The 20,362-nt window shown below is 37.7% G+C and overlaps 2 protein-coding genes across 3 annotated transcripts in view; one reads left to right on the forward strand and one right to left on the reverse strand.

Annotated features, from left to right (window-relative positions):
- Positions 1-20,362, forward strand: part of LOC118761574 (zinc finger protein 271-like) — a 34,470-nt gene that overhangs the window by 10,975 nt on the left and 3,133 nt on the right. The window contains exon 3 of the mRNA XM_036499622.1: positions 3,707-4,590. Within this exon, the coding sequence (XP_036355515.1) occupies positions 3,786-4,590 (805 nt within the window). The 5' untranslated portion in view covers positions 3,707-3,785. The remainder of the gene's footprint in view (positions 1-3,706; positions 4,591-20,362) is intronic.
- Positions 12,288-18,801, reverse strand: LOC118761575 (zinc finger protein 665-like). Of its 2 annotated transcripts, none has more exons than XM_036499626.1 (2): positions 18,349-18,801; positions 12,288-14,059 (listed from the first exon to the last, which is right to left on the reverse strand). In XM_036499626.1, exon 2 carries the CDS (start codon positions 13,628-13,630, stop codon positions 12,410-12,412), a length of 1,221 nt encoding a protein of 406 aa, XP_036355519.1. In that variant the 5' UTR covers positions 13,631-14,059; positions 18,349-18,801; the 3' UTR covers positions 12,288-12,409. The 2 variants fall into 2 exon arrangements, with proteins under 2 accessions (XP_036355519.1, XP_036355518.1); XM_036499625.1 differs by having other exon boundaries at positions 12,288-14,461.

Here is a 20,362-nt window from a genome sequence, read left to right on the forward strand (position 1 = left end):
AAATGATATTGAAGTTGTGATTCATGAATTTCATGTTGACATCCAAGAAACTGAAGTTGATAATGTCAAGCTTGAAGAGGAATAAACCCTGTCTTTTAGCAGACAAAATATTCATAATTGTTGTCCTGTTGTAATAAATTTTGATATTGATACTGTTACACCTGTGTATGAATACTCACATGTGTACTTAAGTGGCTTTTTTGAGAGAAAGATTTACCACAGACATCACAGTGATATGGTTTCTCTCCTGTATGAATACGTTTATGGACAGTCAAGTCACTATTTCTAGAGAATGATTTACCACAGATATTACAATGATATGCTTTCTCTCCTGTATGTGTATGTTTGTGATGAGTTAAATCGCTATTTAGAGAAAATGATTTACCACAGATATCGCACTGATATGGTTTCTCTCCAGTATGGAGAAATTTGTGACTAGTCAACTGACTATTTCTAGAGAATGATTTCCCACAGATAATGCAATGAAATGGCTTCTCCCCTGTATGTGTATCTATGTGACCAGTCAAGGAACCACTTCGGGAGAATGATTTACCACAGACATCACAGTGATATGCTTTGTCTCCAGTATGAATATGTTTGTGACGAGTAAAGTTACTATTTTCAGAGAACGATTTACCACAAATATCACAATGATATGGCTTCTCTCCTGTATGTGTACGTACATGACTAGTCAAGTGACTACTTGAGAGAATGATTTACCACAGTTATCACAGTAATATGGCCTCTCACCTGAATCAGGTGTGTTTGGTTTTCTTAAATCATTCATTATAAGATACTAATTTCTCATACGTATCACAATGATAATGATTTTTTCAATTCTATGAATATATCTGTGTCCAGTTGTGTCAGTATTTTCAGAGAATAATTTAACACTATGTGTCTTTCGTGTGTGTTCTTGCTTAATATCTAAAACGGTAGATGTAAACAGTTAAAACTTTTGTAAATTTATCCAAGCTTAATTAACCAAGCAATCACCTTCTCTACATTCCAAACAGCGAAGACAAGTGAGTGTTGCTGTCAATTCCACCGAGAAAAAATATTTTCTTATCGTTTGTCGTTGATGCATTGATGAATGTGCCTTATGAATATATGGTCTTCCTTTAATTGATGAGAGTCAATAGAAATATCAGAGGCACATCTGAAAGGAGAGATTTCTTTATCGTCAACATGATGTGATATTCTGAAACAGAAAAAAAGAAGCAGTGAGATAAAGAGAATCATTAAACGACATAATAATTCAACATTGCAAATCTTACAACATCAACACTGTCATCCACTTAATGTCAATGTCTGCAGGGGTCGGGGTTCATTGAGGCATTGAAAGTTTAAAAATATATGAAAATGGTTGGAGGGTGAAATTTCCGTTTTTTATATTATTGTATTTAAATTCTCCAGTAGAGCCATTTATTGGAGCATAGCAGAAATACAATCGTGTAAAGGGAAATAACCACACAACACCTCAACCTCGCTTCTTTTAAATTCTTAATTAAGGTGCTTAATTACTGATTCGTTGCTTATTTGTGAATACGGTAAGTTGATAAAGATTTCCTTTAAGGCTGTAAAGGTGATACTACTACTACTACTAATAATAATAATGTAAATGATAGAATTATGTGAACTTCTCTCGATATTACAGTAATTATTTTTCGAAGCGGGAACCTAACAACAATTAAGAAAATATGTTTACTCGTCTTAATTAATAACTTCCAAACTGAAATGTTGCTCTGTTGTTTATGAAAACCTATGAATCACCGTTACATGTGATATAAAGGAAATTAATTGGTAATACGAGAGTAAAATAGTTTAATTGATTAATTAGTAAAATTAGGGGAAACCGATTGAAGAATACCATATTAATTAACGTTGTCCTGTTGTTTAAGAGGTTATATTAATAGTAATGATGCAGGTTTGAAATTTTGCCGAGGCCTGCAGTGTTTGAGGGGAGCACGAAGTCGAATACATAGAACCCAGTATTTCCCGAAAAGGATGAAAGGCAAAGTCGACCTCGGCCGTATTTTCAGTCAGGAGTTTCCGCTGAGGTCGACAGTGACTTTCCTTCGTTTCGGGGTCGCTATAATAATAAAAAGGCAATCTTTCGTCTCTAGTAGACCTTTCCGAAAAAATTTTTTTTTGTTTTACATATGGGCTTGCGGGAAATTTTGAAGTAATGAGAGCGAAAGAGACTAAGAGAAAGCCATTTTTATGACGAGGGAAGTTCTTTTGAAGTTACCGTGCATGGCAAGCATTGATGTACATGTGTGTGTGTGTGTTTGATGAGGTGTGGGAGACAGACAGTATGTTGTGTAAGTGAAGTGCTTCTGTTAGTGTGTGTGAAAGAAAGAGATAACTGAAATTTTTTACTTGGTGTATGTGTATATGTATGTATATTACTTGAAAAGTTCCCGCAAGCCCATATGTAAAAAAAAAATTTTTTTACGGTGTGGTGTGGTGTTGAAGGAGTGTGACGGAGCGGGAGGGAGCGGAAGTGGGTCTTGCAGGGCGCATGCGCCGGCGGAAGCTGAAGTGACAGACAGAACGCACGTGCGGCATTGACCAAGCCAGACAGACTTGAGAACGACGCCAACACGACAAGAGGCTAGCAAGTTGGCTGAAGGCGAATCCGACTTCATCTCCTCAGGTAAGACCAAATTACACTTCTAATTCTTTCCTTGTTCTGTTACGCTCCTTTCACCACACGTATTACATAGGGAAATCGACGTAAAGTTCTACTAGAGACGAAAGATCGCCAATAATAATAGTGTTGATGAGAATAATCTTTTGTACTTTAGACACGAGTTCAGGAAATTGGCGGGAGAAGCGGACGTCGCTTCCATGGAACAATGTGCGCTAATGTTTCTTGTTTGTTTTTACCTCGAAAGGATGAAAGCCAAATTCTACCTGGATGGGATTTGAACTTTTAGAGTGAAGACGGACGAAATGCTGTTATGCATTTTGTTCGGCATGTGAACGATTCTGCTAGTATAACGTATTATTGCATATGTATTGGGTTGTCCGGAAAGTTCGTGCCGATTTTTGAAGGAAAGAAAAAGGTCAATAAATACTTGCCAATACATTTTTAATCAACCAAATATGAACCGTTTTGTTGCACAATGCGTCTCCATCTTTCCTTTAACTTGAAAATACCCTCTTCCCAGAATTGAGGTGGTTTCATGCCAAAGAAAAAAGGTAATGGAGGAAAACAGGTTAGAATTTAGAGAAATGTAGAAACGCTTCATCTATGTACAGAATGTTGTGAAAGTTTCAAAGCCTCAATGGAATCTGACCCCTGAAAACATAGACATTAAATGGATGACAATGTTGATGTAAGATTTGCAATGTTGAATTACTATGTCGTTTAACGATTCTCTTTATCTCATGCTTCTTTTTTTCTACTTCAGAATATCACATCATGTTGACGTTAAAGAAATCTCTTCATTCAGATGTACCTCTGATATTTTGATTGACTTTCATCAATTAAAGGAAGACCATATATTCATAAGGCACATTCATCAACGCATCAATGACAAACGATAAGAAAATATTTCTTCTACGATGGAATTAAGAGCAACTTTTTTGTTGCCTTCACTGTTTGGAATGTAAAAAAGGTGATTGCTTGGATAAATTTACAAAAGTTTTAACTGTTTACATCTGCCATTTTAGATGTTAAGCAAGAACATAGTGTTAAATTATTCTCTGAAAATACTGACACAACTGAACACAAATACATTCATAGAAATGAAAAAATCATTATCGTTGGGATACGTATGAGAAGTTTTTATCTTATAATGAATGATTTAAGAAAACCAAACAAACCTGATTCAGGTGAGAGGCCATATCACTGTGATATCTGTGGTAAATTATTCACTGAAGAAAGAGTCTTGACCAAACACAAATGCATTGATACAGGAGAGAAACCACATCATTGTGATGTCTGTGGTAAATCATTCTCTCAAAGTAGTTCTTTGACTAGGCACGTACGTACACATACAGGAGAAAAACCATATCATTGTGATATCTGTGGTGAATCATTTTCTGAAAGTGGCCACGTGACTATGCACAGGCGTACTCATACAGATGAGAAGCCATATCATTGCAATATCTGTGGTAAATCATTCTCTCGAAGTAGTGACTTGTTTAGACACCAGCGTACACATACGGGAGAAAAACCATATCATTGTGATATCTGTGGTGAATCATTTTCTCAAAATAACTCTTTAACTTATCACAAACGTGTTCATACAGGTGAGAAGCCATATCATTGTAACATCTGTGGTAAATCTTTCTTTATAAATAGTAACTTAACAATACACAGACGTATTCATACAGGAGAGAGGCCATATCATTGTGATATCTGTGATAAATCATTCTCTACCAATAGTCATTTGACTCGTCACAAATATATTCATACTGGAGAAAAACCATATCATTGTGATATCTGTGATAAATCATTCTGTAGGAATAGTGACTTGACTAAACATAAACGTATTCATACTGGAGAAAAACCATATCATTGTGATATCTGTGATAAACCATTCTCTAGGAATAGTGACTTGACTAAACATAAACGTATCCATACTGGATAAAAACCATATAATTGTGATATCTGTGATAAATCATTCTCTACGAATAATCATTTGACTAATCACAAACATATTCATACTGGGTAAAAACCTACATTTTATCTATTCACACACTTATTCATATAGGAGAAAAGCCATATCATTGTGATGTCTGTGGTAAATCATTCTTTCAAAAAGGCTATTTAAGTACACATTGGCGTATTCATACACAAGTGTAACTGTATCAATATCAAAATTTATTAGAACATGACAACAATTATGAATATTTTGTCTGCTAAAAGACAGGGTTTATTCCTTTTCAAGCTTGACATTATCAACTTCAGTTTCTTGGATGTCAACATGAAATTCATGAATCACAACTTCAATATCATTTATATATCTAAATATATCAACACAGAGATGACCTTGATTTCTGAAGAGGATAGTGCTGGATTTTTGAGGAATTTGTTATGAGAGAATAAAGGAATGGGAATGAGGAATAAAAGTTTTAAGTGACATTGATTTTGTCTTTGTTGTGTTTTCATCATCATCCTCTAACATCCATTTTTAGCATCCGTCTTCTATGCAGGCTTTGATGGGAAAGTGTGACATGAGCTGGCAAGCCAGAGTGCTACTCCATGTTCCTGTCAGATTGGGCTTGGTTTCTTTGGCTCTATGCCCTTAACCCTTTCAATACCAACCCAGCCAAAACCAGTTCTGGCTCTATAGCACAAATGTCTTGTTATCATAAATTTTGAATTAAAATCTTCCACCAAACCTTAGTCACAATTTATGTTCCTAACACTAGCTTAATGATAATGAAGTTATTTTACTAAATTCTTTGTTATATTTAAAATTAATTGAGAGAAACACAGAGCATCTCAACAGAAATATGGTAATGAAAGGGTTAAGATACATGGCGCATTTTATAAATATTCCTGTTCAAGAATCATAACAGTATCAAACAAGTAGTAGCGCTTTCAGTTGTGTATTTAATTTGATATATGTATTTGTGTGAACATGATATCAGTCTGACAACTAAAATAATAGAAATCTTGTATTTTGAGTATTTTTTTCATATGAGGCAGAAGCATGGACTCCCTTCTACGAAGAAATAGAAAGACTGAAATTTTTTCGCATGTGGTGTCTGGAGCACAACATATGCAACAAAATGGCAAGATAAGACATTAAATGTAAAAATTTTAGTAAAATGTGATATGTCCAGTATCCAAGGCGTACGGATGAGAATTCAGTGCAGATGGGTGCAAGAGATGTTTTCCAAAGACGAAATGATCGCATTCCAAAAATTCTTCTGTAAGGCCAACAAGTGGCAGAGGAACTCGTCTGGTCCCCGTGCCGGTGGCACGTAAAGAGCACCATTCAAGCGTGGTCGCTGCCAGACTCCTCTGGCACATAAAAGGCACCCGCTACACTCACGGAGTGGTTGGTGTTAGGAAGAGCAGCTAGATGTGATGTCTTGGGAAAGCCATTGCCTAGATCCATCTGTATGGCGTAAAATGTGTCACGATGCCATGTGAAGAATTTGAGTTGATGAAAATGAACAGTAGCAGGCCTATATCCTCCAACCAACAGACACATTCGCTCAATCCTTTGCACAATCGACGTCCCCATTGCAACTTCATGGCAAAATCCATTTCTGGACTTGGATTCCAGCAATTGCCAGGACCGCTGGACTGACTCCTGTGCAGGTGGCAAGTGAAGAAACATCATTTCGACCCTGTGCTTGAGGAGACATATTGAGTCAAGTACACCAACATCAAAATCAATGGAAACTGCAACTGTGATCCCTGTGCCAGTGGAATGTAAAAAGCACCATCCGAACGTGGCCGATGCCAGCACCGCTTTGACCGGCTTCCTTGCCGGTGGCATGTAAAATGCACCGAACCGATCGTGGCCGTTGACAGCCTCGCCTGGGATATGGTGGCCGTTGCCACTGCTGCCCCGACTGGCCTCGTGCCGGTGGCACATAAAAATCACCATCTTATCGTGGCCGTTGCCAGCACCGCCCCGACTGGCCTCCGTGCCGGTGGCACATAAAGAGCCCCCACTACAATCATGGAGTGGTTGGCGTTAGGAAGGGCATCCAGCTGTAGAATCACTGACAGATCAGGTTGGGCCTGGCACAGCCTTCTGGCTTCCCAGTCCCCAGTTGAACCGTCCAACCCATGCCAGCATGGAAAATGGACGTTAAATGATGATGATGTCACATATGTACACATACAGGAGAGAAGCCATATCAGTGCAATATCTGTGGTGACAGACGACTTATAGACAGGAATTTCACTGAGCAAAGAAAGGAATTCCGATTAGTCACAAGGGAGGGCTGAGAATTCAGATGGCCATTTGTGTTCACCCCAAACGTGTGCAGTTGATGAGAGCGGGATAAACAACAGGTGCAGGAGTGGCTGTGTGGTAAGTAGCTTGTTTACCAAACACATGATTTGGGTTCAGTCACACTGGGTGGCACCTGGGCAAGTGTCTTCTACTATAGCCCTGGGCTGACCAAAGCCTTGTGAGTGGATTTAGTAGATGGAAACTGAAAGAAGCCCGTCGTATATATGTATGTATGCGTGTGTGTGTCTGTGTTTGTCACCCTAGCATTGCTTGAGAACCGATGCTGGTGTGTTTGTGTCCCTGTTACTTATCGGTTTGGCAAAAGGAGACCGATAGAATAAGTACTGGGCTTACAAAAAGAATAAGTCCTGGGGTCGAGTTCCTCGATTAAAGGCGGTGCTCCAGCACGGCCGCGGTCAAATGACTGAAACAAGTAAAAGAGTAACACTTTTCTTCCTGGTTAATTTTACGTATATATTTCTTTCTTGCCCACAAGGGGCTAAACATAGAGGGAACAAACAAGGACAAAAGGATTATGTCGATTACATCGACCCCAGTGCGAAACTGGTACTTTATTTGTCGACCCCGAAGGGATGAAAGGCAAAGTTGACCTCGGCGGAATTTGAACTCAGAACGTAACAACAGACGAAATACTGGTAAGCGTTTCGCCCGGCGCACTAATGTGTCTGCCAGCTTGCCGCTTTTTTAAATTTTACATATAGCTTAAGGTGCAGGCCCAGTGGTTAGAGCGTCGAGCTTACGATCATGAGGTTGTGAGTTCAAATCCCGGACCGGGCTGCGTGTTGTGTTCTTGAGCAAGACACTTTATTTCACGTTGCTGCAGAAATGAGTTGCGACATCACAGTTGCCAAGTTGTATCGGCCCCTTTGGCTTACCACTTGGATAACACTAGCATGCATGGGTGATTGCTGGTCTTCCATAAACAATCTTTCTAGGTGCAATCCCATGGTCTGTGTCGTGACTGAAGGGGTCTGAAGATCCACAACATGCTGGGTCATGATGAGTACTCCAGATAACGTCTCAGTGGATAGAATGCCACATCACATGTGGGATATTCAAAGTGTAATGAGCTTTAATGATAACAAAGGGGGGGGGGAATGACACTGTGTATATTTCAATGGAAGCATCCTTACCACAACTGAATGGATGGTTATTAAACAATAGAGGGGCAGTCATCGTTAATCGCCTGGAAGCCTTTCAGCGACGTGCAACCAAGAGAATACCCTCCATCAGGCATTTGCCATATTCTGAACGCCTTACTTACCTGGGCAAGGATACATTGAAACTCCGATATTTGGCAGACACTCATAAAATTTTTAACCACTAAAAATAACTCTGAGCACCTTTTCAAACTCCATCCGTCTAACACCCGTGGACATGTTTATAAAGTCAGAAAACAGCACAGCTCCCATGACTTTTAGAAACATTTTAGAATACCCTCCATAAGGCATTTACCATATTCTGAACGCCTTACTTCCCTGGGCAAGGATACATTGAAACTCCGACGTCTGGCAGCTGACTTGGCAGACACCCATAAAATTATTAACCATCTTATTAACATTAACTCTGAACACTTTTTCAAACTCCACCTGTCTAACACCTGTGAACATGTTTACAAAGTCAGAAAAAAAGCATATCTCCCATGACTTTCAGAAACATTTTTTCACGCTAGGAGTTGCTGAAGTATAGAACAAAACGCCGGCATCAGTTGTTAGTTGTCGAGCACTGCATCCTTCAAAACTTCCATGCTTTCTGAGATTTGCCAACACTACACCTGATTTTCTCCCCTCCATACACACACATGCATGTATCTGACTCATACACTGTTAGCTTTCCAGACATTTATACATTACTGCATATGCTTTATACGCACTTTTGACAAGGTGTGGTGCACCTGACACTGTATACAATACCCTCCATCAGGCATTTGCCATATTCTAAATGCCTTACTTCCCTGGGCACGGACACATTGAAACTCCGACGTCTGGCAGCTGACTTGGCGGACGCCCATAAAATTATTAACCATCTTATTAACAATAATTCTGAGCACCTTTTCAAACTCCACCTGTCTAACACCTGTGAACATGTTTACAAAGTCAGAAAACAGCACAGTTCCCATGACTTTCGGAAACATATTTTCACGCTAAGAGTTGCTGAAGTATAGAACAAAACGCCAGCATCAGTTGTTAGTTGTCGGAGCACTGCATCCTTCAAAACTTCCATGCTTCCTGAGATTCGCCAACACTACACCTGACTTTCTCCCCTCCATACACACACATGCATGTATCTGACTCATACACTGTTAGCTTTCCAGACATTTATACATTACTGCATATGCTTTATACGCACTTTTGACAAGGTGTGGTGCACCTGACACTGTATACAATACCCTCCATCAGGCATTTGCCATATTCTAAATGCCTTACTTCCCTGGGCACGGACACATTGAAACTCCGACGTCTGGCAGCTGACTTGGCGGACGCCCATAAAATTATTAACCATCTTATTAACAATAATTCTGAGCACCTTTTCAAACTCCACCTGTCTAACACCTGTGAACATGTTTACAAAGTCAGAAAACAGCACAGTTCCCATGACTTTCGGAAACATATTTTCACGCTAAGAGTTGCTGAAGTATAGAACAAAACGCCAGCATCAGTTGTTAGTTGTCGGAGCACTGCATCCTTCAAAACTTCCATGCTTCCTGAGATTCGCCAACACTACACCTGACTTTCTCCCCTCCATACACACGCAAGCATGTATCTGACTCAAACACTGTTCGCTTCCCAGACATTTGTACATTTCTGCATATGCTTTATACGCACTTTTGACAAGTTGTGGTGCACCTGAGCACTGTATACAATAATTTCATTATTATTATTAGATCAGGGTGAAGTGTGGAGGAATGATAGTGACCAGAATGTAAGGAAGTGAAGGACCGGAAGTGGAAAAACACGATGTCATGTATCTTATTTTCTCTTGCTTTTCCCTCTGGCTGAGTAGACCTGTATCTCCCCTGTAGCAGCAGATGTGGGTGACATGCAACATATTTACATCTATACATATGTTGGCACAAACCGAAAAGATCCTTATCCATTTTATAGCGGAGCGACTATCATTGTGGAGCACTGACTTAATGACACACTATAATTTCATCAGTATGAAAGAAAGAGGGGTCACCATCTTGTTCGTAACAACAAGAAAATAGAAGTTCACGAGACGTTTGTAATAAGTCATAACTTTTATCATTGGAGGTAATGTGTTAACATACAAGGTTAACTGAAGGAAAGCTTAAAACATTATATGAATACCGTAAATTCTCGAGTATAATCCACACTTTTTTCCCCAAAATTTAAAGGTCAAAATCCCTAGTGCGTACTATTTACGAGGTTAAAAATGAAAAACATTTTCTAAGCAATGTTCGAGTCTCTGCTGTCCGGCAATGTTTATTTGATGCATTTTGTGATGTTGGGAGTGAAAATACGTTAAGCTAAGCCTGAAAGCAATGAAGTCATAAAAGAATCATCCATAACTTGCAGTAAGCAACATTTATTAAAATAAAAGCATTCAGAACATAGAATAACAAGTAAAAAAAACAATTTGCAAACCTATTTACATTCCCATATAACAGTTAAGAACATCACCATTATTGTATTACGCATGCACGGAAGTGTTTGTTCGACTGGGTGCTGCTGGCTTAATTATGCATGGATTGTGCTTAATAGTTTAGCGCTAATAGTTCATCCTGCTGAATTTTTGGAAAGCATTCACATTTCATTTGAAAAACATGTCCTACCCATCTTCACTGAATCCTCATCAACATGCTTTGAATACTGGACATATCACATTTTTCTAAGATTTTTACATTCGATGTCTTATTTTGCCATTTGGTTGCATATGCTGTGGTGCATACACCACATTTGAAAGGTTTGGAGATTTTCTATTTCCCTATCGAAGTGAGTCCCTGCTTCTGCCCCAGACATAAACACACTCAAAATACGAGACTTGTATACACTTATTCTAGCTATCAGACTGACATCCTGTCCACACACACACATATATATATATATATATATATATATATATTTATATCAAATTACAAAATAAGAAAATGGAGGAACAGATTCATTTCAATCATCAACTTCCAGATAATACCAATTCATATAATTTATTAATTAATTATTTAGGAACATCCAGATCAAACAGAATAAAACAGTACACATCAATGAGTAAGATAATACCATAAGAACAATACATATGAAGAAATATAAATATAAAAATATAAAATATATGTTCTTATGGTATTATATTACTCATTGATGTGTACTGTTTTATTCTGTTTGATTTGGATGTTCCTAAATAATTAGTTAATAAATTGTATGAACTGGTATTATCTGGAAGTTGATGATTTATAGAAATCTACTCCTTCATTTTCTTATTTTGTATTATGAATTTGAGGTAAAACATTTTACCTTTGCCCATATAATACATGAATTAATTGCATTGCAATTCTGAACATTTATGTATTAGCCTTTCTGGGTACTTTACTGGCAGTATATTGGATAAATGATATCCCATAGTGGGTTACTCTCATAATGTACATAATTCCTAATCTCTCAAATATAGAACTACACAATCCAGGTCTGACTGGAACATAGAGAAGCACTCTGGCTTGCCAGCACCTGTCACACTTTCCCATCCATGCCTGGATGGTAAAGGATGATGGAGATGATGATGATGATCAAAACACAACAAAGACAAAATCAATGTCAATTAAAACTTTTATTCCTTATTCCCATTCCTTTATTCTCTCATAACAAATTCCTCAAAAGTCCAGCACAATCCTCTTCAGAAGTCAAAGTCATCTCTGTGTTGATATATTTAGATATATAAATGATATTGAAGTTGTGATTCATGAATTTCATGTTGACATCCAAGAAACTGTATTTGATAATGTCAAGCTTGAAGAGGAATATACCCTGTCTTTTAGCAGACAAAATATTCATAATTGTTGTCCTCATCATCATTTAGCATCCGCTTTCCATGCTAGCATGGGTTGGATGGTTCAACTGGGGTCTGGAAAGCCAGAAGACTGCACCAGGCCCAGTCTGATGTGGCAATGCCCTTCCTAACGCCAACCACTCCGTGAGTGTAGCGGGTGCTTTTTACGTGCCACCGGCACGGGGGCCAGGCGAGACTGGCAAACGGCCATGATGGGATGGTGCTTTTTACGTGCCACCAGCACTGGTATCAAAGCTACAATTTCCATTGATGTTGATCGATTTCGATTTTCATTCTGATTCTCACTTGCCTCAACAGGTCTTCACATGTAGAGTTTTGTGTCTCTAGAAGGAAAGGTATGCATAAGTGGACTGGCTACATCCCAGGTAGAGACCATGGTTTATGGTCTCACTTGTCCTGCCGGGTTGTAATAAATTTTGATATTGGTACGGTTACACGTGTGTATGAATACTCAGATGTGTACTTAAGTGGCGTTTTTGAGAGAATGACTCACCGCAAATATCACAATGATATGGTTTTTCACCTGTATGAATACGTTTGTGTTTAGGCAAATCACTACTGTGGGAGAATGATTTACCACAGATATCACACTGATATGGTTTCTCTCCTGTATGACTACGTTTGTGACTGATTAAATTGCTATTATCAGAAAATGACTTACCACAGATATCACACTGATATGGTTTTTCCCCAGTATGAATACGTTTGTGACCAGACAAATGACTACTTCTTGAGAATGATTTACCACAGATATTACAATGATATGGTTTCTCTCCTGTATGAATACGTAAGTGTCTGGTTAAAGGGCTATTATCAGAGAATGATTCACCACAGATATCACAATGATATGGCTTCTCACCTGTATGAATACGTTTGTGCCCACTTAATGTAGAATGCTGGGAAAATGATTTACCACAGATATCACAATGATATGGCTTCTCTCCTGTATGAATATGTAGGTGTCTGGTTAAATGGCTATTTTCAGAGAATGATTCACCACAGATATCACAATGATATGGCTTCTCTCCTGTATGAATACGTCTGTGCCCATTTAAAGTAGAATTATGGGAAAATGATTTACCACAGATATCACACTGATATGGTTTTTCCCCAGTATGAATACGTATATGACTAGTCAAATGACTATTTCTAGTGAATGATTTACCACAGATATCACAATGATATGGTTTCTCACCCGTATGAATACGTTTGTGATCAATTAAAATGTTACTTCTAGAAAATGATTTACCACAAATATTACAATGATGTGGCTTTTCTCCTGTATGTGTACGTTTGTGTGTAGGTAAGTCACCACTGGTAGAGAATGATTTACCACAGATATCACACTGATATGGTTTCTCTCCTGTATGAGTACGTTTGTGTTTAGGTAAGTCAGTACTTCGAGAAAATGATTTACCACAGATATCACACTGATGCGGCTTTTCCCCAGTATGAATAAATTTGTGACGAGTTAAAGTGCTATTTTCAGAAAATGATTTACTACAGATATCACACTGATATGGTTTTTCTCCAGTATGAACACGTCTGTGCCTACTTAAATTACCACTTTTAGAGAATGACTTACCACAAATATCACAGTGATATGGCTTCTCTCTTTTATCAGAGATTTTTGCTTTAGTTGAATTATTCATTATGAAAGAATAATTTCGTTAAACATATCACAATGAAAGTATCTGTTTCATTTCTATGAATGTTTGTGTTCAAATGCATCAGAGAATAATTGAATGTTATGTTACTTTCATTGGTGACCTTACTTAATATCTAAAACAGAAGATATAAATTGGTAAATGCTTTTGTAAAGTTACTCAAACTTAACCTGTAGGTTCATCATCTCTACATTCCATATGGTAAAGACAAAAAAAATGTTGCTGTTAATTCCATTGTCCAGAAGAAATATTTCCCCATCGTTCGTCGAAGATTTTATTTATGTAAAGATGTTGATGTATTGATGAATGTGCCTTATAAATATATGGTCTTCCTTTAATTGATGAACATCAATAAAAATATCAGACACACATCTGAATGAAGAAGTTTCTTTTAAATCAACATGGAATGATATCCTGAAATAGGAAAGAAATTCATTTCTATGAATATATTTGTGTTGTTATTTTCAGAGAATAATTTAATGCTATGCTTCTTTCATCTGAGATTTTGCTTAATATCTAAATCAAGAGGTGACAATTGTCTATGCCTTTGTAAAGTTATCAAAGCTTAATTAACCTGTAAAGCAATCATCTCCTCTATATTCCAGACAGCAAAGACTTCAAATTGTTGCTGTTAATTCCATCGCCCAGAAGAAGTATTTTGCTGTTGTTTTACACAGATTTCATTTATATGTTGAGTTTGATGTATTGATGCTCCTTATAAATATATCATCTTCCTTTCGTTAATGGAAGCTGATAAAAATACCAGAGGCACATCTGAATGAAGAAATTTCTTTAACGTCAACATGATGTGATATTCTGAAATAAAAAAAGAAGCAGTGAGATAAAGAGAATCATTAAATGGCATAGTAATTCAACATTGCAAATCTTACAACATCAACACTGTCATCCATTTAATGTCTATGCTTACACGAATTGGAGTTTATTCGGGTACTGAAACTTTTACAACATTCTACACTTTTTACACTTTTACTTGTTTCAGTCATGTGACTGCAGCCATGCTGGAGCACCGCCTTTAGTCAAGCAAATCGAATCCAGGACTTATTCTTTATAAGCCTAGTACTTATTTATCAGTCTCTTTTGCCCAACCGCTAAGTTACGGGGACGTAAACACACCAGCATCGGTTGTCAAGCAATGCCAGAGAGACAAACACAGACACACAAACATACACACACATATATATACATATATACGACAGGCTTCTTTCAGTTTCCGTCTACCAAATCCACTCACAAGGCATTGGTCGACCCAAGGCTATAGTAGAACACACTTGCCCAAGGTGCCACGCAGTGGGATTGAATTTGGTACCAAGTGGTTGGTAAGCAAGCTACTTACTACACAGCCACTCCTACGCCTATTCATTATTTTGAATTAGGAGTGGCTGTGTGGTATTTAAACAACAACAAAAAACAAAAGTAGACACCCATAAAATTATCAACCATTTTACAAACAATAACTCTGAGCACCTTTTCAAACTCCATCTGTCTAACACCCGTGGATATGTTTACAAAGTCAGAAAACAGCACAGCTCCCATGACTTTCGGAAACATTTTTTCATGCTAAGAGTTGCTGAAGCATGGAACAAACTGCCGGCATCAGTTGTTAGTTGTCGGAGCACTGCATCCTTCAAAACTTCCATGCTTCCTGAGATTCGCCAACACTACACCTGATTTTCTCCCCTCCATACACACAGGCTAACATGTATCTGACTCATACACTGTTCACTTCCCAGACATTTGTACATTACTGCATATGCTTTATATGCACTTTCTGACAAGTTGTGGTGCATCTGAGCACTGTATACAATAATTTCATGATTATTATAAATAATTTGAGAAATGCAGGGAAATCTATATACAGAATAGGCGCAGGAGCATTCTACAGCTGGATGCCCTTCCTGTTGCCAATCCTGACCTCTTCCCAAGTAAAATGATATTCCACCAAGTTCAAACATATTTACACGGAATATTGCAAAGAAAGGACATCGCTTGCATGATGGTGACACTCACTGACAAGCGGCGATCCTTCGGTATAGGTTCTGGAAGTGGCTTTGTTTACATTTCTGGAGATAACAGAAACCCTTTTCTCCCACCCCTAACACAAACCTTAACCATGACCCCCCCCTTATATATAAAAAAAACAACACTTTTTTTAAATGTATCTGGTACTTCCGGTGGTTAATATAGGGCGTAACAAATATCAGAAAATCAAAAAAAAAATGTGTGTAATAGGTGTAAAACAACTGCCTATGAACGAATATGAAAAAAAAAAATTCGCGCACGCGAAAGGGGGGTGGGGGAGAGGCCTCGGAAAATTCACATCGGGAAGTTCCGAAAGCGTCTGAGGAGCTGACCCGGGCACCAAAACAAAAAAAAATAGTGTAATATGTGTAAAACAACTTGCTCTAAACGAATATGACACAAAAAAATGCGCTCTCGCGAAAGAGGGGTGGGGGAGAGGCCTCGGAATATTTATATCGGGAATTTCCGAAAGCGTCTGAACCGGGCACAAAAACAAAAACAAAAACAGCGTAATAGGTGTAAAACAACTTGCTCTAAACGACTATCATGAAAAAAATGCGTGCTCGCGAAAGGGGGGTGGGGGAGAGGCTTTGGAAATTTCACATCTTCAGTCCACGGCCTTTAAACTAAGAAAAAATAGTGTAATTGGTGTAAAACTACTTGTTCTAAACGAGTATCAAGAACACACACTCACACATGAATCATAAACTCCGTATTTCGCAAAAAAAAAAAATAAAGAGAAGAAATTCTGGAAAAAGTGAAGAAATGTTGGATCTCATTCCTTGGTTAAAGCTATTTTAAACATTAAATTTATGCTTTTCTTTGAAATAGTTCAGATATATGCAATTCTTCTCACTTATTAAGATGCATTTATCAGAAAAAAAGAGACAGAAAAATTATTATTTTGTGTCAATCCTTCCCTAATTATCCTTTATTAATTAGTTTTGGCGTGTATTTTTTTCCCAAATTTATTTTTTCACCTTTACAACACTGTTTAGTAAAGCAACTATTTATCTTTATAATTTGCATATTTGACTTATTAATCAAAATTCTCTACATGTAATATATACTAAGTAATGCAACCTTCATTTATGTGTTCCGTTCTGTATTATGCATGCGTGACTGTTTGTATGTAAGTGTGTTTAACTGTGCACATGAATGTGAATATTAAAGAACATATTTATTTACTATGATTGTTATTTTCAGAACAAATAAATCTTTTGGCTGTTATGTTATTGATGTTATTATTATTGCTAGTTAAAGGGTGGTGACTTGGCTGAATATTTTGAGTCTTGTAGTATGTAGTTGTGTTAGTCAATATTCTGAGTTCAAATCCAACTCATTTCTTTATCATCATTATCGATGGACCACTCAAAGAGGTATGTATACATTATCATTTTCGTAACATAATTTCTGTAGTATTTCAAGATGTTTCTGACACGTATTTTGATTCACATGGTGGAGATCCAACATTTCTTCACTTTTTCCAGAATTTCTTCTCTTTATTTTATTTTTTTGCGAAATACGGAGTTTATGATTCATGTGTGAGTGTGTGTTCTTGATACTCGTTTAGAACAAGTAGTTTTACACCAATTACACTATTTTTTCTTAGTTTAAAGGCCGTGGACTGAAGATGGGAAATTTCCGAAGCCTCTCCCCCACCCCCCTTTCGCGAGCGCGCATTTTTTTCATGATAGTCGTTTAGAGCAAGTTGTTTTACACCTATTACGCTGTTTTTGTTTTTGTGCCCGGTTCAGACGCTTTCGGAAATTCCCGATATAAATATTCCGAGGACTCTCCCCCACCCCTCTTTCTCGAGAGCGCATTTTTTTTTCATATTCGTTTAGAGCAAGTTGTTTTACACATATTACACTGTTTTTTTTTTGTTTTGGTGCCCGGGTCAGCCCCTCAGACGCTTTCGGAACTTCCCGATGTGAATTTTCCGAGGCCTCTCCCCCACCCCCCTTTCGCGTGCGCGAATTTTTTTTTTCATATTCGTTCATAGGAAGTTGTTTTACACCTATTACACACATTTTTTTTTTGATTTTCTGATATTTGTTACGCCCTATATTAACCCTTCCGGTACCTGTACCGAAGTTACGCCAATTTTTTTAAACAAAGTAAATAAAACAAAAATACAAAGTAAGGATCGACTGGTCACGACTAGCTAGCGCGGATGCGCGACTACGCGCGCCGAGACCCCTCTTCTTAAATAGTACTCTTACATTCGCGAGTGCCCGTTCTCCGTATTTTATTTTTCAGTATAAAATATTTAAAAAATAGATTAATCTGTCTAATTTCATCCATACTTTGTGTATTCTGGATATATTTCCCATTTCGTAACTTTTTTTTGACAAGTAAGGGTTATCTTGGTGAGGTGTGCCGTACTACTAGCGAACAGTGGTCCCGGTGCGCGCACTCGCGTATCCGTTCTACCTAGTCATATGTAGTGAATCATGCAACGACTTTTTAACCCTAATCTTAGTTTGTTTACAAAAATAATGTATTTACTTGGTTTAAAAAATTGTAGGATCGACTACTTACGACTAGCTAGCGCGGATGTACGAGTGCGCGCACCGGGACCACTGTTCGCTAGTAGTACCTTATCATTATTGGTATTATCATCATCATTATAGCCTTAAAGAAAATCTTTGTCAACTTACCGTATTCAGATACAAACAACGAGTCAGTGATCGGTAATTAAGCACCTTAATTAATTAATTAAGGCAAGTTATATCCCTTTATAGGGTTGTAGTACTTCAATTTTCTATGACTGGTCCGTTTCGTTCCGGTGTCTTCTTTGTCCCATTCCGTCAACGATTTTACCTTCAAGGTAATATAGAATATATACACTCACATACTCTAATCTACGACCGTTTCCAGCGCACGAACTGGACCCCGTCGCAGACACCGAAAGAAATAAGACATCTTTGACTTATATCTTCCTGATGTGACGTCAGGCCGTTGCACTTCCGATCCGTTTCTGACGTCATTTTCTCTCCTGTCCAATCATTGTCCTTCCTTCACACTTCTCTCTCATCTAAAGAACAATGCTTGGATACCTTTTGGGGATCTTTTCGGTTTGACCGGCAGTTTTTTAAAATAATTTCCACGTAACTAAACACTTTTAAACTTCGTATACTGGTAGAATGTGTTCATAAAACATCTTTTTCTCTTGGCTTTATTGAGAAAATTCTGTAGTTTGTAAGCTATTTGTTGGTTTTTTGTCTTCAATTTCTGCAATTTCAACCAATCAATGGCATCTATTGAGGTGAAAACATTCTGTGCCGTATGAATGTCCCTCGTTTAAGAAACAGATTGGGTTTATTTACATTCCTGAAGAAAAAAAGATACCCTTTCCCCCCACCCCTAACCCTAAAACAGATTGAAATGCAATCGATACTAGGGTCATAATTATGGGTGACAATTTCATATGACACCATTTGGAAAACTGCCGGTCAAACGGAAAAGATCCGGTGCTTGTGCCTAAAATTGAGAAGAATATATGGTTAGGTAAAGGGAGATAATTAGTCTTTGATGTCTTATTTCATGAGACGCATGCGCATTGGACGTGGTTCCTACTTGATGTTGACTTCCGTGTCAAAGGTCCTTTGAATGAATTTCTTTTAATCAGCTGATAATAATAATACGTTTATAATACTTAAAATACGTACTTATAATGCATTTCTCAACTGACATATACACACATATATAAACAACACAGTCCTTTATGAAACATTTGCGTAAGTATTAAACAATGAAAAAATTCAACGTTTTTTAATTCTGGAGACTTTCGGTTTTTGGCGCCTGAATTCTTTGTGTCTTTTCTGTGTTTTATGAATGAGAGATGTCCTTGATTTGTGCGGGATTTGGCTGCTATATCTAGCTATGGGAGAGAGATGTCCTTGATTTGTGCGGGATTTGGCTGCTATTTCTAACTATGGAAGAGCGATGACTATGAATTGTATTAGATTTGGCTGCTATTTCTAGCTATGGAAGAGACATCTTTTGGCGCCACAATTCTTTGTGTCTTTTCTGTGTTTTACGAATGAGAGATGTCCTTGATTTGTGCGGGATTTGGCTGCTATTTCTAGCAACGGAAGAGATTCAATGATTTGTGCGATATTTGGTTGACATTTGTAAATGTGAAAGAAAAATGCTTTCGATTTGTGCGGGATTTGGCTGCTGTTTCTAACTATGGAAGAGATATTCAATGATTTGTACGATATTTGGTTGATATTTCCAGCTGTGAAAGAAAAATGTTTTTGATTTGTGCGGGATTTGACTGCTATTTCTAGCGATGGGAGACAGATATCTATGAATTGTGCGGGATTTGCTGCTTTTTCTAGCTATGGGAGACAGATGACTATGAATTGTGCGAGATTTGGCTGTTATTTCTAGCTATGGGAGACAGATGTCTATGAATTGTGCGGGATTTGGCTGCTTTTTCTAGCTATGGGAGAGAGATATCCTTGATTTATGCAGGATTTGGCTGCTATGGAAGCTACCTTCTGCCCTCTCCGTAGTTGCATGTTTTAGTTTGAGAAATATTCTCAAATACACTCCAACCACTGAAATGTTCGGAAACCGATACTTTATTTTAATTTATCGATTGTTTCTCAGTATTACTATCGATCTAAATGGTAATGTGTTTCCTCATAACTTTCAGAAAGTACC

The sequence above is a fragment of the Octopus sinensis genome, unplaced genomic scaffold (genome assembly GCF_006345805.1).
Source record: "Octopus sinensis unplaced genomic scaffold, ASM634580v1 Contig15378, whole genome shotgun sequence".
In the NCBI taxonomy this organism is placed as follows: domain Eukaryota; kingdom Metazoa; phylum Mollusca; class Cephalopoda; order Octopoda; family Octopodidae; genus Octopus; species Octopus sinensis.